This window comes from Rasamsonia emersonii (genome assembly GCF_000968595.1).
Source record: "Rasamsonia emersonii CBS 393.64 chromosome Unknown ctg1118621760094, whole genome shotgun sequence".
Classification (NCBI taxonomy): domain Eukaryota; kingdom Fungi; phylum Ascomycota; class Eurotiomycetes; order Eurotiales; family Trichocomaceae; genus Rasamsonia; species Rasamsonia emersonii.
In genome coordinates, this window is record NW_013563193.1 from 1 (window position 1) to 21749 (window position 21749).

Sequence of the window (21749 nt, forward strand, 5' to 3'; positions counted from 1 at the left end):
AAGACCTGGTTCAGGCCCTTGGGAGCAGCCTTCAAGAGACCGGTCCTCAAAATGTGCGACCACTCGGCGGAGGGGAAGTTGCCGGAGGCGGGTCTGTTGATCAGAGCCCTGACCATCTCCGGAGTAGTAGCTGCCTCAGCAAGGCGAGGATTGTTGTAGCCAACGGGAATAGAAGCGATCTGAGCGTATCTGCGGCGACATCAGCCCTGTTGAGAGGCAAACAAGCAATCCAATTGACACTCACACATCGAGAAGCACGTTGCCGTCCAGGTCAGCAATGCTAGTTGGAAGGGTTAGCTGTGATATGCTGTGTTGTTGGGGCGCGTCTCAGCTTCATACTAATTCCCGACGGATTTCGAGTAGTCCGTAAGCAAGTTCAGACTGCGGATGTCGAAGACCTCGTCCAGCTCCGCCGCGGCGGCCTTGTTCTTCGGGCCTGGAATGGCCGTCTTCACAATAGGAGCTTGGGGCTCATTCGGGAAGTATGGCTGCTCAGGCCGTCGAAGGGGGGCAGTGCTAAAGGAGCGGGCAGCGTGCAAGCGGGCCACCGGCCTGAGGTTCAGGCTTGAGCGGAAGACAGCTGCCATTGTCCAGACTAATCAATGAGTGTAAGTATCTAATTCTCAAGTATCGCAATCACAAAGGTTCCATGGTCTGGTCTTACCACTTGAGCAACCAGTCAACAATCAGGAATTGAAGCAATCGCAGAACACGACAATGGCAGGCCAAAGAAACGAGAATCCTCGACACAGAACAGCTATTCTACAGTCGGTGAGGGGGCGCAGCTGGACGCGTTTTATAGCCCTGCGGCGACCAGCTCCAGGAGCTGCCCCGCGATACTGCTGCTGCTGCTCGGCGATGTCGGCCAATAGCAGGGCCCGACGGAGGCCCCGGCGCCGAGAAAATGCCCCTGCCAACCCAGACGGGCAAGTCGACGCATTCCACGGTCCGGCAGCTCTGCGATGGAGCTGGCCGTGGAACGCGATAGCTCATGGATTTTCCTCGCCATAGAAAAGATTTTCCAGTAAATGCATCATGGTTTTGCTTCTTTGTTTTCCAGTTGATTTATAACGGAGTCTGTTGACAAAGATGCTGAGAACCTGCCAGAAGTCAACAAGGCGGTGAGGTCATAGATAATCTCACGCCAAGACCGGGTCGCTAGATAAGCTATGGTCCACAGGGTGCTACAGCAACACACTCCAAACAATTCGACTTTGATCTAGATCGCGTGAAATACTTCATGAGACACTTATATAGTCCAATTTCGGTCTGAAAAATATGCATCAGGGGTCACGAGTTAGATTAATGTGAGTTTAACTGCAGTTTAATTCACAGTATATTGCCTTCTTTTTTCCCGCCTGGACCTCATGCTGAAACTTCCAAAATATAATATACCGCAGATATACCGCAGATGGAGAAATAAAACATAAGAAATCCGCTAGTAAAGCCACACAATATAAACAACATCGGGGATATCACAAAAAGTCCATTTCCACCCATATATACCCATACAGAAACACCCATTTCCACCGCCTGTCGTTATAGCTCATATGGTTCCGTACTCCTGGATTGACTTAGATGACGACTTTGATCTGGTATCCGGGTTCCCAGCACCTTCGATGTCCACGAATCCTCCCTTGGGGTGATCGTGGTGTGGCTCATGGCGCTCGTAATAAGTCTCCATCTCTACCGTGCGCATGATTTTGATTTGGTCTGTTGAGGCATCTCTACCCCCGTCCAGAGTATCTCTTCGTGACCCTGATCGGACCATTATCCGTGAATTCTTGGTCGAATTCCAGAGCTTTCCCGTCCCACGGCTGCGGCCGTAGGAGGTACTTTCCTTCAAGGATGGGAAAAGACGAAGAAGAATGGAGGCGATCAGTGGCCGGAGAGAAGGTGCACAAGCACAGATCTGTTTTGCAGATTTGGTTAGCGACTTTCTCTCAATACGCATGCAGGTGTATGTTCTGTTTTTTTTTTACGCTGATGAAACGTACAATTCCCAGGTTAATCTCGATCGCTCCCGCCACGGCAATTGGCCATGCGTACCAGGTTTGATCGTACGAATCGATCATGGCCTTCCACACATAATACGTCCGCACAGAACCCGCAACATTGGCCAAAACACCCAGGCCAAAGATGCCAATGACGGCAAGACGCTGGCGAGCTGGGAGTTTCAGTCTCCAGATCAAAGGCATCGGGACCACCGTGGTGAGAAAGTCGTTGAAGAGGTTGACCACACTCGCAGCGAACACGGTCGGTGTTTCCGTCCAAGCAGTGATGGGGATACGTGGGATTCAGGTCCCAATAGGCGTGGACAGGGCTGTTGCTGGCAGTTAGCATCCGGCCAGATATCATAGGCGGAGAGGCGGACATACATGCACTGAAAGATGGTGATGAAGATAAGGATGAGAGACAATAATGTGACCACGACCATGGCTGCAATGAGGCAGTAGTTGAAGATTCGGAATGGTCCTTTGATCCCAGCTCCAAGAATACGACGACAGAACCACAGCAGGGAGAGCTTTGTAAACAGTGATGCCACTGAGAAAGTGATTTGAAAGACCATTGTGAGCTTGAATGTCATTGGCAGCCACGTAAGAGGCACGTCCCAGATATGACGGTCCCAGCCGTAGTTTTTCGCGGCAATGGAAGAGGCTGCGCACATCGCAATTGCTGCTGGCTAGATTGAAGTTTGCCCCGTTAGCTAAGAATGGGTGAACAAAAGACAGGATTTTGCAAAATAAAAAAGTCCTTACCAAAGCAAGAAGTGAGAATATGTCATCGAGACCAAAAGTAGCTGTGATCCTGAGCCGGGTATAGATGCGGAGCGCAACCAAGATGGTTGCGAGCGCTGAGAAGACAACATTCACGATAAGGAGTCCAGATCCCCGCGCTTGATAGTCGACATAGTTTGGCTTCGGCCACGAGGCTATCACACTCTCGGGAGGCAGCTGCATATTTGCAGACAGAGCAGCGCGACGATGATAGGATGAGCAGGGTGTGTAGGGATTAACTCCCCCGGGGTTGCATCGTATGATAGGACAGCAATTCGTAGAAAACTGAGATGGACAAATCTCTTGTTAACAGCGTAAACGACCCCTCAAGGGCTCCTTTGGAGGGACAGCAGTCTGTCAACCAGACCAGACGTCAACGAGGGGAAGCAGAGAATATGAAGGGCTCACAGATTCATTTTATGGGATTCTGCCCTTTTTGTGGAGACCGATCATCCACATGAGAAAGTAGCGTGACAGCTGATCTGTGCTCTCCATGACGGGCACCCCTCAGTGGTCGCTGCGCGCTGTCGATGATCATGGAGAGGGTAATTCTCAGCGAGAAGCACTGCGATACGACAGTCGCACCACATTGCAATCCGGAGTTTACTCCAGTCAATGACGCTCATTCGCCTGCTTGGGACCTGATAGACGCAATCATATAGTTAGAGCGCCACCCAGCCTTGTCGCTCGCAGGTGGATTGTGAGGAGACAAAGGCTCATTTGGCAGAGAAGGCGTGGCTAGGCATCTCCGAAGATGGTTCCTCTGCGATCGTCGATCCTGCAGGTAAAGCACTCATCGGCGGGATCCACCGTCGCCCACGGGACAAACACTATAGTCTCGGCTTTCAGGCACAGAAAAGAAGCCGCCGTTGCGGGACTCGGCTGCGCAGGGACGCAGCGCTGACTGGCTGATCCGGCCTTGATCATTAAAGTATTGCCTTTTTCGGAACAGGACGCTCTCCCGTGCCGACTCCGATGCCGACGATGCGAGAATTGCCGCTCGACGGAAGGAAGGTTTGGAGAGGATTGCGATCGAGTTGTTAGCTATGTAGTACTACCTGTCATTTCTCTTGTTTTGATAAGCCACAAACATAGGATGGTCCGAATAGATTCTGCAATCCTGTTTGTGGCTTTCCTGTCAATAAAGGAATTCTGCTCTGGCCGTTGCGAAGGAATAATAAAGTCCGACTCGCATACTCCAGAATCCGTAAATTTTGCCAGTGCACAGACCACTGGCAACCGGATATAATCTTTACAAGTTATCCGCTTCAACTGATATGGTGAGCCACATTGGAGTAATATAGTTATGGATTTATTTGAAGAGGACGGAGTACTCCGTACTGAGTAGTGGTAAGACGATCAGAAACCCACCAAGTGTGCAGATCAGAGATTAGGAGGATCTGCTCTAAAATAAGTCAAGCCCACAGTTCATAGCCATTGAGGCCAAAAATCATTTCCATAACCAGTAATAATATTCCCTCATGCCATTGAGCAAGGCAAGACGTTCCAAGGCCTTGTCCATATCCGCAACTGATGACTGCGTCTGCCAAGGTTGACGCAGACACGTGACACGGCAGATAGGACAGCGTACATGAAAATCTCCGACCATGTGTCTCGACTGCGTGGGGGTTACATCGTCATGCAGCGTGCAGAAAGGTCGGGAAGAGGGGATTGGAGGCATGGTGCACCAGTCAGGCAGGAATTGCATACTCTACTTGGCCTGTGCAGCAATGACTTGTGAGTGAGTGGGAGTGTACAGTGGCGAGCATTCTTCCGAGCACTGCTCATTATTGTTAATAGGATTCGTCTCTGATGATCTTAAAGTCCAGCAATATTAAGTGGCGCTGAACTATGAAAAGATTGATACAACGGAAACCGGACGAGGAATGCAGAACTAGGCGTTATCCCTGCAGGACCTATAGGACTGCCTCTTGGAACACGGAGCACTTAGGTTGTGCAAGAATATGGAGTAGGTAGGCAACTAACTCCTACTGCTAGGCACTCAATCCAAAATCCATATCAGTTGGATTAGTTGCAGATTGCTCCGAAGTCCTCGTTTGCGGCGCAGAAAGACTGACAATTGCCACCTGGATCCTGACGGTCAATCCGCCTTAAGAAGGGTTGCTGGCGTCTGGGAGAAAGAGGAGGCATTTAAGTTGGCCTGGTGTCCTTGGTGAGACAGGCCAAGACAGCGACTCGCACTTCGGAGCAAGTGCCCGGAGTACGCCGTAAGAATGGCAGCCACGCAGCCAATGCAACCTGCCCCACCGATGCCTGGTGTCGTTCTAGAACTGGACGCCACTTAGTGACGTGGTGATAAAGACAGGGATGCGCTTGGTTCTATAAATCATGATGTTCAGAGTTAAGAAAAGGAAGAAAATACGGAGTAAGGAGAGAAATAAAAAGAAAGAGCGAGGTTCTTTTTTTATACTAATTCATTGCACTGGAATAGTTAAAAAAAAAAGAGAGAGAATCCATATAATACTCTGGAGAGATCAGTCGAGCAGAACATGCTTCTCCCCTCTATCGTCGTGCAATGCAGCTGTTTGTCTTCACAATCGAATTCGCTCCTGCCCTCCCCGGATCCCTCAACGTCCCCGTACCTACCGAAGGGGAAGGCGCGGTTCTGGACTCGCGATTAAGCTTGGCCCCTGCCTTTCTGGGCTGGCAGAGCTGCCAGCGCGGGTCTTCCCGCCCCGGTGGCTGCTTCCCAGCGGGCTTGCTGCCCTGTGATTCGCTTCCGCCAGCATTTGAAACAATCGCCTGCATCTGCTGCAAAAGACTTCTGTAAATAGCTCGCGATGGAGCTGTTTAACGTTGTGCAACGAATATAATGCCAGTGGGCTGCACGAGGCTGGAGCCTCTTCCCCGGCTTAATATTATACTTCCATTCCCTTGCCTGTTCTTGTTTTCAAACACTGCCACAGTTTCTTTTTCATTCATTCTTTTTTAAATAGACATTTCTCTTTTTTTGTTTATTTCTTTTTGATTCGATTCATTTCAAGAGTGTCGGCCTGGCTCGACCTTAATTTACCTTCGTTTTATTCATTTTATTAATTTGTCGCGGGCCATGGATTCTGGATCGGGGTCTTCTGGCGGTGCCTCCGCAGAGCAAAACGCCGTGGATTCAGACGGCCCTGCTCCAGTGCCAGCAGATGTCCGTTCTCATGATCAGAACAATAATGGCCAACCTACCGTTCACACACAGAAGGAGCAGGATTCTCCTCATCTCAAAGCCTCATCGCGCCCAATCTCTTTCACCGAACTTGCCGCTGCTCAGCAGAGCGTCCTAGAGTCTCATATGCATATGCTACATCATGGGTCCACCGACTTAGAACACTATTTTGTGCGTCACGGTTTGGCTTTGGAAAAGGACTGGCGACTGACGTTGGTGATGGCTGCAGGTTGGTCCTCGTGATCTCGACAGACATTCGAAATGGCCGACATTCATGCGAATGCATGGCAGCGTCCTGCCTCGATTGATTCTTCCTCTCCTGTTTATGGCCGCCTGGTCGACCGTGATCACTTGCGTGTCGGTGTTGGTCCATCCTTGTGGGTGTCGCGTCCAAATTGAGAGTGGTGGACTTGGTTTAACACTGTCTCAGTGGAAGTCTCGAATATCCTGCTGACCGTCCTCGGTTTCGTCGTCGGTTTGGCATTATCGTTCCGAAGCTCGACCGCATACGAGAGGTAATTCCGGAAGACCATTCTCGACCAAACATCCACTGACACGGCGAAGATATGCAGATGGCCGGAAATATTGGGCTCTCTTGATCCAAACAGCTCGGCACATGGCTCGAACAATCTGGGTGAGCATCAACGAACGCGAAGGAGAGGAAGGGAAGGAAGATCTTCTGGGGAAACTGTATATCTTCCCATCTTGTCGGGACCCGGAATTCGGTCATCCTCTAACCCGGTCGGCAGTACTGCGATAAATCTCATTCTCGCGTTTGCCGTCGCTCTCAAGCACTGCTTGCGGTTTGAACCAGACATTGCCTACAAGGATCTCGTCGGACTGGTCGGACATCTGGACACCTTCGCCAAAGAAGCTCATGACCCCGCAATGGTTGAGCCGCGCAAAAAGACCCCGTGGAAGGCGACCGGAGAGTATCTGGGTGTGTCGTTTGCGGAGTCAAATCCCAGAAAACTGATCAAGCGAGCAACGAAGCCGCTGGGACATCTGCCGCTCGAGATTTTGCTTTACCTATCCGCCTACATCGATGAGTGCGTCAACAACGGGACGCTGTCGTCATCGAATCACCAGAGCCAACTCAGTAAGAATTTACCTGAAGATAATTTCTCGGATGGTTTCTAACTTGCCTAGTCGGTTCGGTGGCTACTCTGAATGAAGTCTTGACCGGGGCCGAACGGGTGCGAGATACGCCCATGCCAGAAGCATACAACATTGCCATCTCACAGATTGCCTGGATCTATATCTTGGTGCTTCCATTCCAGCTGATCCCGTCGCTGAAATGGCTTACGATTCCGGGTTCTGTTGGTGAGTAGCCCCATATTCAGAAGACATCTTTGCACAGTACAATGTAATGAACTGACGCCTGTCCAGTCGCTGCATACATCATCCTCAGCCTCGTTGCCATTGGTCGAGACCTCGAAAACCCATTTGGCGTCGACGTGAACGACCTGCCACTGGATACTTACTGCCGACAGCTAGCGTCCGAGCTGGACATCATCACGGCCAGCCCTCCTCCCAAGATGAGCCAGTTCATGAACAGCAGCGACAACCTCGTCCTATACCCGCTGAGCCTTAAGGGCTACGACAGCTGGAAGCAGCGCAGCGTCGACGAGATCCGTGCCGCGCTGAGGACCAAGGTCCGCACTCAGCCGCCTACTACGTCCGCTGAGTCGTCCTCTTCGAAAACTGCTGTCGTGAATGACGAGGAAGCTATTGAAATAAGATAGATTTGTCGTGTCGATTGTCATTATCGATTGAAGAAAAGTTTACTTACGGAATGCTCTGGAAAATCAAACAAAAAGGTTTACTATCAATTCGCGGGGCGGTGATTTGTTTTTTCTACACCTGGGGGGAAAAAAGATTTTGGCGTTTAGACTTGTTCTTCATTTATTCATTCTTTCTTTGTTTGATCATCTTTTTTCTTTAGAAAAAAAAGGGTTAAATAAAATATCTTGGGCGGCCTGGTGTTCATCTCTCTTTCTTTTTCTCTTTTTGGTGTCCCTGAAGGCGTGATACTTCCAATACAATCAAATCTGCCTTGATGATAATAACCTACCTCAGCAGTGCAACCATTATAGCATTATGATATAAGTTCATCGAGTAGAACAAGGAGAGAGAAGTTTTTTTTATCATTGTCATTGTCATTGTTCCTCCTATCTATCTATCTACATACACAGTTTCGACTGATCAGCGCTTTCCTGTCGTGTGCCGTGACATCTCGACCAGCGTAATGTAACTTTTTCTTTCTCAAAATCAGCCAGACCCTGGGCGCGCGGTCCCGTGGTTAAGCCAACTATCTGAGTAAGTAAGCCAGTTATCTATAGAATTCTGTCATTACGGGATCGTCCAGGTCGATTCGATGATGCGGCGATGGTCTGTCTGTCTCTGTTCGATGAGGGTGCGCAACCATCACTATCGTCAATCCAACCCAGATATATCAGTGTCGAGAAAGGGCCCGCTAAGCCCTGCTCGTCGAAGGAAAGGGCATATATCGATCGATCGGTCGTCGCGCACTCGGTGAGAAGATGAATTGTTTGATCTTCTGATTAAACGCCGACTGGAAGTATACACCACACACATCGTGAAGAAAGGACAATCCCCCTCCCGACAGTCAGTCATACCTCAGATCTGACCCGAACTGATCCCTTCACGGCTGAAACAGCTCACTCCCCGAACCATGCACAAGCGCACCAAGGAAATTCCCCTTTGCGCACACCCTCCACGCGACATTGCCGCCGTCGCCGACACCGATGCCGGCACTGCTGGTGCTGCTGGTAGTGCTGGTGCTAGTGCTACCACCAATCCACGAGCTTAGCGCCGATACAACAGCGGCAACGTCCTCGCGCGGCACGCGGATCCACATGAAGACATCCCCGCGACGCGCCTTTTCGATCTTGAGGATGTCGATCGGGATCGCGGTGCCGGTTAATCCAAGGAATTGCGACAGGGCGGAGGTGAGATATGTCCGCGCTGTGACGGCGTCTAGGGTCGCGGCTGATAATGAGAGTGGGTGCGTGATTCTAGGAATGTCATTTAGTAAATGCCCGAGTGTTGTTATGTTGGGAAGGATGGGTCCTGGTACATGTACATACAATTGCAGCTTGAGATACGTCCACAGCGGATTGCGTGACGTAAAATGGATCACGTTGCTGCGATCCCGGTGATCACTCGACTCGGCTTTTCTTTTTGTAGATGGCGGCTGTGTCTGTGTCTGTGTCTGCGCTTGTTGTTTTTGTTGATGTTGAGACTGACTCTCGTCCATCATCGCCTCCGCCATTTTTGATCAATCAATCAATCAGGCAGACAGACAGGCAAAGTTTGGCTTGGATAAGTATCATGTATGTAAAAGCGACAGACAAATATGAACTTGCTCCTTCGTAGGGATCGATGGTAGCTAGCTAGCTGGAGCTGAACGGACTCGACTGATTGACCGACTGACTGATTGCAATCCAATCCACTCGTCAGACTGACAATAGAATAGAACAAACGCAAAGACGTCTATTCCCCTTTCTTTCGAGAATATTAAAAAAAATCATTAGTTATTTATTTTCATCATTATTTGCGTTGAGTGCATTACTCCGCATGAGGTAATTAGGTACCTGGTAGGTAAGGTGTAGGTTGTTAAAGGTCGGAAAATAGAATTTTTAAGTTTGGCGCTAATCACGCCGATCGCGATCGCGATGTCGATGCCGATCCCATTATTTCCCCTCTCCTGTCTGACTCTGGCCGGACAAGGTTGTCCTAAATTAACAGGATAGTGTATAGTCTTTTTTTCCCCTACGACTTCATAGAGTTAGGTAGATTGCTAAAGTTACAGTCGTGTGTGTCATTTTCATGATTCTGCTGATCTAGTGCGGAGCGTTGCCGAATTTTTAACCTACTTAAGGTACTCAGAAGAATCTTGCTTTACAAATGGAGATTACTTGAACGTCTGTCTAATGAGCCAACTTTTTTTTTTTAATTTTTCTGTTTAAAACCACTAGCTAGTTTACCTCCATGTCTCAAATTAGAGTACATAGTAATGTGGCAGTACTAATAAGTAGACCGCTAGTTCCAGGCGAATGTGAAGAGTGAATCTCAATCAGAAACAGATCGAAGATCGATAAAGAAGGGACTGACAAGCCAGAGAGCAGATCGAACTGGCATGTCAAAGCTGACTGATCTTGTGCCCATCGTCGAAAGATGGATGTCGACTAGACAGTCTCGGTGTGGACCTCTTCAGGCATCACATCCGCTGCCTCGTTTTTCTTCGGCGACGGGGGAGTCGCATGACTGTACGTCTCATCGAGGTCGGTGTGGTACAGCTCCGGACACACTGCGTCCTTGCGCCAGAAGATGTAACGCCTGATCCACCACGGAAGAACCTCGGTAAGCTGGTACTTCGCGTGCCGGCGAGTCGTCACCGCAAAGACATAGTCCAGCTCCTCCAGAGAGCGCTGCTTCGTCTCTGGCACGAAAAGGAAGATCAAGATGAGCGCAATAAAGTTGAGCCCCGCGTAAAACCCGAATGCCCCTTGAGGCTGGAATGCATTGAGCATGTACGGGAACGTGAGTGAGAGAATCGATGCCCAAAAGTTGTTTGTCGCCACAGCCCACGCCATACCAACTTCTCGGTGGGAGAGTGGAAAGACCTCTGCCGAATACGTGAACGGAACTGGGCCCTCCCCGGGAGAATAAAACATGGCAAAGATGTAGATGAACAGGGCGATCAGTCCCAAGTGGGCATTGCTGGAATCGGGGATCCAGAAGCAGAAACCCGCGGCCAGCAGAGTCCAGCACATCTGCGGGAACGTGAATAGGAGCAGGCCACGCCGTCCAAAGGTGTCAATTGTGTACACTGCCGGCCAAGCGAAGAGGAAGTTGATCAACCCAAATCCCCAAGATGCCAGAAGCGCCCCAATGTTGCTCGCACCCGCTTTAGAGAAGATGGTGGAAGAGTAGAAAGAAATAATGTTGACTGTGAGATATAACTGTTAGCCGACAAAGAAAAGAAAAAAAAAATTCTCTGGATGCATAACTTACTTCCACACAACTGTTGAGCAATCATGACGATTCCAGAAGCCTGAGCCGCGCGACGGACTCGTGGGATGGTCGCCAATTCAACGAACCGCGTGAACATATTCACCGACTTGCTGAGACCAGCCTCTTCGATCAGAATCTCCTCTTGTACAAGCTGGGCATGAATGAAATAGAGATCCCGAGCAGCTTGAAGCGGGGTATTCCTCAGTCGAAGGAGGGACCGGTAGGCTTTGGCGTGGTTCTTCTTCGTCATGAGCCATCGAGGAGACTCAGGGCAGAACCAGACTCCCAGGACAAGGGGCACGGCGGGAATGAAGGCTGAGCCCAGTTGCAGCCTCCAGGTAATTGTGCCCACGTTGACGACTGCTAGGTTTGCACAGGTACCCAGGAAAATGCCAAATGCTGTCCAGAGCTGCCAGGACATGACCAATCCACCACGAATGTTGGTTGGGGCATTCTCAGCAGACAAGACAGGAACCGTGACTTCTTTCAGACCCATGCCAGCGCCAAGCAGAATGCGACATGCTACAAGCTGACCCCAGGTTTGAACGACACCAGAACCGATCGGAGCAAGGAGACTGAAAATAGCGCCGATGAATATCACTCCTCTACGGCCAATCCAGTGGTTGAGAGGGTCAGCAAGCCAGCCGAATCTACATTATATGGTTAGTGAAGTTAGCTTAAAAAAAGAAAAGCAGAATGGGCTTACATGATGCAGATAGAGATGTAAGGAGCAGAATTGATGAAGCCCACGATCCACGCATTCTTGCTGCAAGTACCAGCATTAGTACATTGAGGCCCGTCGTCTGGGATTCCCAAAGCGGCCTGAAAGGTGAGATTCGCTCCGTTGGAACCTAGTATGTGTCTGTTAGTCGACAGCTAGTGCAACTCGGGAGTGGCTGCTGCAGTACCGGTCTGATCCCATCCTTGAATAGCAGCAGCGATAGAATTCAGCACAATAGTGTAGTAGAGAAGAAAAGGATGCTTCCAACGGCGGGTGACTTCCTCGCGCAAGGCTTGACGTTCGTCCTCTTCGAGCTCCTCGATCGCCTCAAAATTGCGAGGATTCTGAGCGACGAGGGCTCCTTTCTTCAGAAGAGGGAGAATATCGACAAGGCCGTACTCGTTGGCATAGTTCTCAACATCCTGAAGAAGCTGTTCCTTGGGAATTCCAACAAGAGGGTTTTTGATCCTGTCCTGGTCAGATGACATCAAACAGACTCCGGGGACGGTACGACAACGTACTCTCCAGTGACGTTCTCGGTCAGATCAGCAACGCTCTGCTTACGCCGACGCTGGTCTGCAAAGATCGAAGGGCGCCGGCCATCGGTCGCCTCGTTGGGAGCTTTAGGAGGCTGAGGGGTTCCCTCGTCGCTGAGATCGCAAACGTTAGTAAGGGGGAAGTACGGGTATGGATACGCGTCTTAGAATATACATACATCTCCACGCTCTCTTCTTTGCTCATTGTGACTGCGAGGGTGTAGACAGTTAAGAATCGAAAGGACACCGAGAAGTACCGGGGCAGTAGTGATTAAAAGGATCCTCTGTGACTCAGAAGGAACTCCTGGTAGTGACGAAGGACTGACTGGTGACGGAGACAGTCTTAGGAAACTTCCTACGGACCAAAACACTCTACGGCGAAAGGCCAGGGATTTATATCCTGGACGGAGTTTTCCGAGCAAAAAGGCGATACTCCACGGGGCCGCGTGTTGACAGCCTTGGGGCGACTGGGGCCAGTGGATCGAAACCCAGCAAAGCCACTCATACGGGCACCAATAGCAACTGCTGATGAGTGATTTTTAGCAAGCGAGGCCTCTGCAGTTAATGGCATGACACCCTGGACTCGAGGTCATCTAGGGGAAATACATCATCCATGATTGGCGGGCATGGTCAATTGGTCTCATCAGGGCGCTAGCAATCAGGGTGCAATGCGCCCTGTCAGCCCCGCTCATTTCGCCCTGGTAAATGGAGGAATTAAAGAGTCCGGCTAGTGCCTCTGGCAGCAATCGCAGGGTTGTAACCGCAAGGCTTGACAGCGGGATGTTCCGCTGTGCCGTTTCTGGGAATACATCTTGTCTATGGGTTGGGCTGGTTTCTCCATAGTTAGGCCGTCACGCGCCGTATTTGTGTACCTCGAAGAGAGTTTTTGATGAGAGAATTTGCGAATGCAGACTGTACGGGCAATAATCCAACAAAGAACCGGATAAGCTATTGGGTCCGGCAGCAGCATGGCGTTGAGAACTCCGTAGACCTGGGTGCATAGCCTCGAGGCCTTGGATGGCCAATAGTTTGTGGCGTCCTTGGCTGCAGCACCGATCCGGACTTGAAGCTGTCGCCTCCAGGCTCCAGCTGAAAGACGTTTGCCTTTTGTGGGCGCTGGCGTCAGCCCTAGGCCGGCTGATTCTTGCTTAGAATAGAAATGAGCGTGCAAGGCCGCAGTCGATTCCGCAGCCCCGGAAATCCCCGCAGAGCCCGCCGTCATCTGACCGGACGCCAGAGCTCTCTTAGTCAACGTTCGCGTCGGGGCGATCTCGATGGGTGAGAGCCTCGTCAGATCGGCGATGACCACGGTCTCTAGATGGCCGCGCGGCGTTAATCCGTTAAATTTCTCCAGTGTAAAGTACACCAGTGCGGGGGAGAAACAACCTACATGCAATGTACTGTATGTACATGCACCCATGTAATTCGGGAAGCCACCTACATGTCCTGCTCGATTTCAAAGCTGGCCAGGCGTCTGCTCTGCCACTGAACATTGTCCGCCGTGAGTGAGAGTATATCACGCTCATTGGTCTGTCGGAAAGATTGTCTCCGACCTCGCAGCAGCTTTGGAGGCAGATCATGTCAAGTCGAAGTCGATCCCCGCGTGGGTCCGCATGCGATGTTGGTAAACGGTGTCAACTTAATTCGGATAAGCTCGACACGCTCCCCCAAAAGGAAACGACAGTTGCTTTGTGGGCGCGGGATTCTTTCCATTTTCGTATGCTGCTGCTCGTTATCTGAGAGATCAATGTCGATCTCCTAAAACTAAAGAGAAAAACAAAGAAAAGCGCGTAATCTGATCGCTGGCCATGTGGCAGAGGTGCACGTGAGAAGGAACAGAGTTCGAATCCGGAGCACTGTGCGACATCAGCCACGCCGAAACAAACGTATAACAGATTGCACAAGGTTTTGACAGACGCAACAGGCATGTCGTACAACGCCGCCAAGCAGCATTAATTTAACTAAATTTAACTAAGAGCAGTGGCGATGCCAGGGAACCCTTCGCGAGGTGGTTTGATGCGAGCCGTCAGCTGGACGGGAACGAGGCTAGCTTGGCTAGGGCGCTGCGAGTCGGAGGAAAAGCTTCCCGTCGAATGTTCCATGGAACACCCCAAGTCTTAACTCAACATAAACCCAGTTGGTACTTAAGACATCTCGACAATAAATTTCTGTCCCAAGACAGGTATCGTCACAGATAACGGCAGCAACAATTCATACAATGAGCAGATAAAATGTTGTTGTTAGGTCTGTTCGTATAGATATAGGTATAATTAAATTATTACCCAAAATGGTAACTTGAATAATACCACATCTTTTTGCCATCGAGGCCCATACATCTAGTGAGAATATCGAAGAGATCAAATATACGGGAACGCTGGCCTAGGACTTGCAGCCGGTATGATCCTGTTGACGTCTGAGAAACAGAATTGAAGGGTTTGCTGACGCATACTGCCAAAATTCTGTTCTATATCCGTGTCTGGTGGTCTTTTATACCCTATATCACAGTCATCTTCATACCAAATGCGCAGATTTTGAGAAGCAATTGTATCCTCATCGTGTATATGTCTTTCCATTATGTATAGACCAAAATTGCAATGCCAAAAGGATCGAAAGAATTGCGCTATGCCTCGCTTTTGGTGCTCCTCCCTCTCCGGGTCTGTTTCTGCCAGCCAATATACAGTCCAAGGGCCTCCAAAAAATTTGGGGAATATCACAGTCCATGATGTCTTCACAAATACAGCAGACGGATCTTTATCATTCATATCAATTTTCTTTTTCCCAGTTGACAGTGACGCATCCGAGGCTCGAACGTGAAGTATTGGATGAGTAGTCATTGCATTTTGCCCATGACAGCAGGAGAAACCACAAAGAAGGTCTGTTGACAGTGACGGGCGGTAAGTCCCGTCCAAATCGCCTGTGAATGCTCTCAGGACACCGCGCTAGCGCGTTGCCATAACCAAAATAAACAAGAGAGCATCCGTCTGGCTCTTTGGATGACAGGTCTCTTTCAAAACCTCTCATCCCTACTCTGCCAACACCGACTCCTCCCAACTTCATCCAGACAGGAGACTTCTGATCTGATCCATAGGGTCTATCAGGTGTCTGTCTGTCTAGATATCCCTGTTTGTGTTGGAACCCCTTTGTCAGTCAAGCAATTTTCCAAAAGAAATCCATCCATACTTGCCTTATTTTCTGTTTCATCCCTCAGAGACGGCTCTTCTTCTGTCTACAGTCAAAGAAAGAAAGCTGTTGGCCTCCAGGGGCACACATCCTTCAGCTGGTTGACCTGCTTAACAACACCTCCATACCTTGCTGTCCCAAAGATATTGTCTTCAGAACTGTGCTCTCGTTGAAACTCGGAAGAATGGCTCCAGGACAGCTGTCTCCGGAGCCACAGGAGGGATCACAGCAGATCGAGATTCCCCTACGTCCATTTCCGTTAAGGGACATGACTGCATATCAGTCGGGTCAGTCAAACTGGAGTATCACCAATCTTCCAGCAATCCTGTATGTCCTCAGGCCAGAGGACGAGCATAAAACGCCAAGATCTGAGGTGCCTCTGACTGACTTCGAAGTCTTTGGCCGGAGAGTTAGGCACTTTCCATTTCTGCCACGGCAGATTTCGTCCCAGGTCGAAGGCTGGCGGATGGAAGCGTGGTTTCGTATGGACCGCCGCATCAGGCCGCAGGACTTCGTTGATCGAATGCATCCAAACTGTAATGTTGGAGTTGAAGAACTTGAGTATCGCAGAAAATCTTTCCGCAAAGATTTCAAGGTTGCCCTCTGGGGCTCAGGCTCATCGATTGCTGCCCTCACCCGTGAGCTGAAGGCACGTGGCATCGACCCAGCCCGCAACACCACAAGAGGGTTGACGCCAGGTCTCATCGATCCTGCAAAGGGGGAAGCTGGTGGACGAGTTCCTCTCCCGGGAAGCTGGCAAGCCCATGTTCACCCTGATGAAGGAGCAGCTGTTTCTCAGCGGCTTGCGCAGCTCGCTACAATAGCACTGCAGCAATCGCAGTCATCGTCTGCTGAACCTAGCCCTCCGTCTTCCCTCACAGCCGCGTTTGCTGCACCATCTTCTACACCTTCTGGCTCGAGCCCACCTTCTAGCTCGAAACCATCATCTAGCTCGAAAGAACAACATGCAAGCCTTCTGAAATCCTTCCAAGCTTCACGGACGAAATCCACCAAGAGAGGGCCTCCAGACTCGCTCTTCTCTACTCCAACAAAGCAACCAAGGAGAATGATGCCAGGAGAACCCACTGAACAGAGCGTCACCAAGCCAGGAATTCAAGAACATGCAGGCAACGGCGGGCAAACTGCAACAGGCCATGGTGAACAAGCCGCAGTTGGCTATGGCAGGGAAGCTCCAATGCGCTACGGCGGACAAACTGGAATGGGCCTTGGTGGCCAACCTTCAATGGGCTTTGGTGGGCAACCTGCAGGCTTTGGCAGTCAACCTGCAGTAGGACTTGGTGAGCAAACTGCAACGGGCTATAGTGGACAAGCCACAATAACCTACGGTGCATGGCGTACAGCACCACGCATGATGATGTATGTTTCAGCACAGACCATTCTATTTGCCTGTGAAAATTCAGCTAACATACTTTCTACAGCCCCCCGGCACCCATTACTCGCACGGTTAACTACTTTCCATTTGAGTATCCAGATCCGACAGAGCATGAGCTCACAGAACTTAATTACATTGTGCCGCCTAGATTGAACCCTACCAGGAATGAAGACCCCCTTTGGAAATACCTCAGAGAGAATAATCTCACATACCAGCAGTTCTTTGAACAGCAGCGGGAAAGGGAACGTGAGGAAGCGATGTGGCGCATGCACATGAGGACTCTGCGGCGCTGGCACGGATCCTAAATAAATCCACCTGGTTGACAAACAAACATGGCAGTAAATGTGAGAGATTAGTGAGGATACAAACACAAGTTCTGGTGTTTAGATTCTGGGAGAGAAGGAACGTTGATGAAGAATTGGTGACAGAACTGTAAGATTTTGATTGACGATTGATGACTCTTGCCTTTTGCCTTTTGTTTTGTTTTATTCTTTTTATCAGCATGTTTTCTTGGGGAAAAAGGAGAAAAAAATTGAAAAAAGAAAAAAAAAGACGAAAAAGGTGAAAATTGAAAAAAAAAAGGCATGTACGATTAGAAATAACTTGACAGAAAAAAATAAAAAAAAGTTGTACGATTAACTTATGGACTCTTCTCCTCGAGCAGGAGATTTCCAGAGATTATCATAAAGACTACGAATTACAAGAATAGGGTACGCCTGGGGGTCAAAAAAGAGTAAAAATAAAACTCCTTGGTATAGAATTACCACATCTACAAGCCACTGACACTGCAGATATGGAGACGACTATTTGTATTTAAGGGCCATGTCTCAGCGCTGAAAGAAGATAATTCTCATTTTGTCAAGCTGGCTGATTTCCTATCTGCATATTCTTGTTCTTGGAATTCTAAATGTGCATCACGTAGGAGATGCTAATCCTATTACTAGTCCAGAGTGATCTTCACTCAGAGATTCAAAGCAGGCAAAGAAGGGTTGTTTGCTTGTTTCTGCTACTATCTTGCCCTACGCGTGCTACACAGTCTCAGACATTTGACATCTACCTGCATTCTTCTACACAATCCATTACAAAGAGTGTCTTTGCACAGACCTGTCTCGTGCCTACCATGGGCTCTCAAAAGAGACAGAAGTCAGCATTGTATCGTCGGCCAACACAGAAGAAGGCTGTCCGCGATCAGAGAGATGAGCCTCGTGCATCGTCGTCCATCTCAGTAAAAGATCAAATGGAAGACAAATACGAAGACTCACTGTCAAGCAGCTCTCTTTCAGACATCGACGATGACACCCTGAATAGTCTTGGTGAAGAAATAGGCATATCTGATTCCCCAGACGAAGATTCAAGCACTGGTACATTATATTAATAAGATTTACTTATTGACAGTTGCTTACAAGAAACCAGATCCTCACGAAACCAATGAATACAGCTCTCTATGTCCGCGTTGGTAGCATCTTTCTCAGTCCATGCTAGAAATATAGATGCTGACACGAAATCAAATACATCTAGATTCTGAGCCTCCAGGACCCCTTCATACATGCGTACACCCGCATCATTCACGGTTTTCTGCAGCCCGTCTCCCTCCCATTCTTTTCAGATTAGATCCGCCTTCTCAGCCCAAGCAGACTGGCCATATTTTCCCGTTGCGCGAGGGGGGCAAAATCGTGACAAACGCAGATGGCACACCGCTTCGCAACTTCTCCTTCCTCCCTCGGTACATCTCCGTCCAAGTGCCCGGATGGCTTCTGGAGTACTGGTCGCGAACAGACCCGCGGTTGACATACAAGGACATCATCGCGCGCATGGTTGGCGAGCTGGACAAGCTGCCTACGGAAAACACCCTCAACATGCGTCGAGAGCGCGAAGCGAGAGGACCGCTGGGCCTGTCCTGCTGGTCGAACAGCCGCTCGAAGATCACGCGGGCAGAACTCAGGCGCGTCGAGGGGTGGAAACGGACCAAATATGGCACAATACGACCATGGACATCGAATACACGCCTGGTATGACGCCGTTCCGCCTCCGTGCGAAAACGCTTGTCGACGTTGATGACGGCGACGACGATGACGATGATGATAACGCACCCTATCGCTATTATCCCCTCGACACCTTCCTCGAGAATGGTCAGCGGCGCCATGTGCCCAGCCCACGCACCGCCGCGGCGATAAACTTCTTCTACAAGCTCGCGGAACAGGCGCTCAAGGAAGGCCTCGAGAGCTGGGAGGTTCTCTACGCCAAGGATCCGGCTGCGAGCAAGCACATCCTGAAAACGTCCAAGAAACGTCCATCCAATGGTAGACTGGGGTCAAAGCGTGTTCGACGGTTGCGGATAGCGAGTGTAGAGAGCAATGAATGAGATCTCTCTCGTGAGAAATTGTCCCCTCCCTAGCCAGATAGCTAGGTAGGTTGATGGGCGGATTCAGAAGACTGCTCTATCTTCAAGTCCGTTTTTCCAAACACCAAAACACTACATCTACGCATGAACTGTTTGTTGGAGTAGTGGTGTAAAACTTTCTTATCTGTTCTGTCTTTGTTTATGGTTTCTTGTTTTCTTCATTTCCTCTCATTCTGTCCCGTTTTCATTTAACGATAATTCCCCCTCTATGCCCACCCTTATTTTGTTGAATGGAATTGGGATTGAAATACTACAGATCACAACTAGGTATTCTGGGTAGGTCGAACTCTGAGGATGCAAGGACTTCTATTCTAGCGAAATCAGATAGAATACAGTGCTATTCTCATCTATCATGCAAATAATGGACCATGCAGTAAGACCACTCAGTAAAGCACAATGCTGTCGAGCGAAGAGAACCCGGCGGCTACACCTCCTTCATTACTTTCTTTGCCCTTAGTCCTCATCAGCCACCCACCTTCTTTGTTGTGCAGGATCTCTCCGTCTGACGACCATAGAATGGTCCCAAAGATCCCCAGTTCGCCAACAACATTTCCACTTACGACTTGACCGTCGCTCCGGAGCACGATATTCTTGGCCTCAGCTGGGGGCTGGATGAGCTCCATCAACACCCAGCGCTTCCACTCAGTCTCTGGGGTGGAGCGTAGGAATTCGGGAATATCAGTCTTGTAGATATTGTTGCCTCCTCCCTCTCGTTGCGGCTTAAGCACATGGTTTGCCGCCGTTTCCGGATTTAGCGCTAGCTCTCTTCCGCGACCGCCAGGGGCCAGGTCATATTGCGGTGCAAAGGTCTCGCGTATCCTCGCAACAGTCGCTTGATCTTTGCCAGGTAAAAACCTGGCAAGATGATCTGCTCTATTAGGATCAGCAAGAACCTGTTGGACTTTCTTACAGCCAGAGAGCTGATTGAGGACTGTTGGGCATTTGATAGCTGCAGAGCGTTCCAACTGAGTCCTGGCAGCCCAGTCGCGGTCTAATTTATAATCCGTCGGAGCATAAAAACTTCGCAGGTACACAGTCGTCACTTCGAATGGCGTAGACCGAGAGTGAGGTGGCGTATAGACTAGGGGCCTGGAGGGATTGGAAGCCGGTATGGAGGTGCGGTCCAGAATCTCTGATGTCTTGAGACGAAAGACGGGTATCTTATGGAAGTTTGTCAGGCGCGTCGAGAGCGCTAGCTGATCGAATATATTGCGCTCGTTCTCTTGAACGATGAAAAGGATACATAGTGGAAGTGACGGCGACGACTTTGAAGATCCATAAGCAGTATGTGCCGCAGCCAGTCCAGCGCTTAGGGTTTCCACTGCGGTATTCTCGGGTGGCAACTTGCCATCAAGGAGAGTATGCCGCGGATAGCTAATTGGAAAGCCTGGCGGTGAAGACAGAAGTTCTGTATGCATGGCAGTCACCCGTGATGACAGCCCACCGAAGGAAGATGAGATGGTATTGAACTCCACCTGTTTCAGAGAGGGAGCCGTCGATCCTGGTGGCGTGTGGACCATATAATCGGATCGGAAGAGTCCTAGCGAGAGCTTCTGCACATATCCCTCCTTCTTGACGGCAAGGTGCACTTTCCACAGGTTCGATATGAAGTCGTCGACGTCGATGAGCCTACAGAATGTCGCTTATTCTTAGTCACGTGGCGCAGAATCATCGTTATAGCCGATTCACAGGCCTTGACTTCTGAATTCACTGCCAAACTGAGGGGGAGAATCCTCACTCTTCCATAATCTCCCCAAGCCACTTCTCGTCGCGTGATATCTCTGCGTACAACTCATTATAGACAGTCTGGACGGCTCTTGCCTCCTCGAAGCACGACTTCGGAAACGGACTGGGGAACAGTGTTACTGGCGCATTCGTTGCCAACACTCCCTTTTGGCCGGCCTCTTCCGGAACGAAATTAGGAGGCGGCCTGACAGTGAGGCCATTCTGAATTGTCCAGTCCTTGATCGTCGAGACCAGGAACTGCTCCTGCGCGGGGTCCAACGGAGGAGGATAAGTGGCGAGGATTAACTGGGCCATTCTCGTTATCTCTCTAGAGCCGCACAAAGCACATCACAGTCTCAAAATAGAGTATCTTCCTGCAGATCTCCGCGAAAACGCCTCCTACGGCGTCAGCAGACGCTATATCATTCTCTCGCCCCAGCCAAGAAGGCGTGATCGCGGGGCTTGGTAATCGTCCCGATTTGGTCCCACCTCGCTCACCGCCTTGCCCACCGCCGGCAGAAAACGGGGTCCGAGACTAGCGGCAAACGCCTTCAACCTCCTCGTCCTCCGACGCGTCGACCACGAGGAGCTGGCGTGCATTGAAGCGCTCGTCTGAGCGCCAGAGGCCTCTCCGCAGTCGCGTTGGTGGTCGCTGCAGCTCGGGATGCCCTGGCTCTGATTTTGCGATCTGCTTTTGCTACCCCCACAAATTGATCCCCGGATCCCGCAAGCGCAAGTCTACGTGCGTACATGGCAACCCGCGCTACTTTGGCACTGTTACAAGCTCGCTGCTTACTGCCG

General features: G+C 50.1%; 9 protein-coding genes across 9 annotated transcripts; 3 read left to right on the plus strand and 6 right to left on the minus strand.

Moving 5' to 3' along the window:
- T310_4030 (4-aminobutyrate aminotransferase) lies at positions 1–1009 on the minus strand (the record flags this gene model as incomplete). Its single annotated transcript, XM_013473024.1, has 4 exons — positions 1–189; positions 245–280; positions 340–595; positions 919–1009. Coding segments are annotated over 4 exons (572 nt in total), but the record flags the coding sequence as incomplete, so codon positions are not given.
- Positions 1010–1546: 537 nt separating this feature from the next.
- Positions 1547–2569, minus strand: T310_4031 (Integral membrane protein; the record flags this gene model as incomplete). Its single annotated transcript, XM_013473025.1, has 3 exons — positions 1547–1912; positions 2050–2323; positions 2379–2569. 3 exons carry the CDS (start codon positions 2567–2569, stop codon positions 1547–1549), a joined length of 831 nt encoding a protein of 276 aa, XP_013328479.1.
- A 3278-nt stretch (positions 2570–5847) lies between these two features.
- T310_4032 (UPF0187 domain membrane protein) lies at positions 5848–7697 on the plus strand (the record flags this gene model as incomplete). Its single annotated transcript, XM_013473026.1, has 5 exons — positions 5848–6181; positions 6383–6467; positions 6561–7051; positions 7102–7275; positions 7342–7697. The coding sequence occupies 5 exons, from the start codon at positions 5848–5850 to the stop codon at positions 7695–7697; spliced, it is 1440 nt and encodes a 479-aa protein (XP_013328480.1).
- Positions 7698–8135: 438 nt separating this feature from the next.
- T310_4033 (Uncharacterized protein) lies at positions 8136–9247 on the minus strand (the record flags this gene model as incomplete). The annotated part of the gene is made up of 3 exons (XM_013473027.1): positions 8136–8263; positions 8638–8990; positions 9063–9247. 3 exons carry the CDS (start codon positions 9245–9247, stop codon positions 8136–8138), a joined length of 666 nt encoding a protein of 221 aa, XP_013328481.1.
- Positions 9248–10163: 916 nt separating this feature from the next.
- On the minus strand, positions 10164–12454 carry T310_4034 (MFS sugar transporter; the record flags this gene model as incomplete). The annotated part of the gene is made up of 6 exons (XM_013473028.1): positions 10164–10927; positions 10993–11642; positions 11699–11843; positions 11901–12181; positions 12235–12363; positions 12429–12454. The coding sequence occupies 6 exons, from the start codon at positions 12452–12454 to the stop codon at positions 10164–10166; spliced, it is 1995 nt and encodes a 664-aa protein (XP_013328482.1).
- A 522-nt stretch (positions 12455–12976) lies between these two features.
- On the minus strand, positions 12977–13742 carry T310_4035 (uncharacterized protein; the record flags this gene model as incomplete). Its single annotated transcript, XM_013473029.1, has 2 exons — positions 12977–13635; positions 13691–13742. 2 exons carry the CDS (start codon positions 13740–13742, stop codon positions 12977–12979), a joined length of 711 nt encoding a protein of 236 aa, XP_013328483.1.
- Positions 13743–15613: 1871 nt separating this feature from the next.
- On the plus strand, positions 15614–17531 carry T310_4036 (uncharacterized protein; the record flags this gene model as incomplete). Its single annotated transcript, XM_013473030.1, has 4 exons — positions 15614–16806; positions 16869–17068; positions 17179–17254; positions 17450–17531. 4 exons carry the CDS (start codon positions 15614–15616, stop codon positions 17529–17531), a joined length of 1551 nt encoding a protein of 516 aa, XP_013328484.1.
- Positions 17532–17942: 411 nt separating this feature from the next.
- Positions 17943–19184, plus strand: T310_4037 (uncharacterized protein; the record flags this gene model as incomplete). Its single annotated transcript, XM_013473031.1, has 3 exons — positions 17943–18183; positions 18341–18545; positions 18599–19184. 3 exons carry the CDS (start codon positions 17943–17945, stop codon positions 19182–19184), a joined length of 1032 nt encoding a protein of 343 aa, XP_013328485.1.
- Positions 19185–19606: 422 nt separating this feature from the next.
- T310_4038 (Glutathione synthase) lies at positions 19607–21263 on the minus strand (the record flags this gene model as incomplete). Its single annotated transcript, XM_013473032.1, has 2 exons — positions 19607–20852; positions 20962–21263. 2 exons carry the CDS (start codon positions 21261–21263, stop codon positions 19607–19609), a joined length of 1548 nt encoding a protein of 515 aa, XP_013328486.1.
- Positions 21264–21749: the final 486 nt, after the last annotated feature.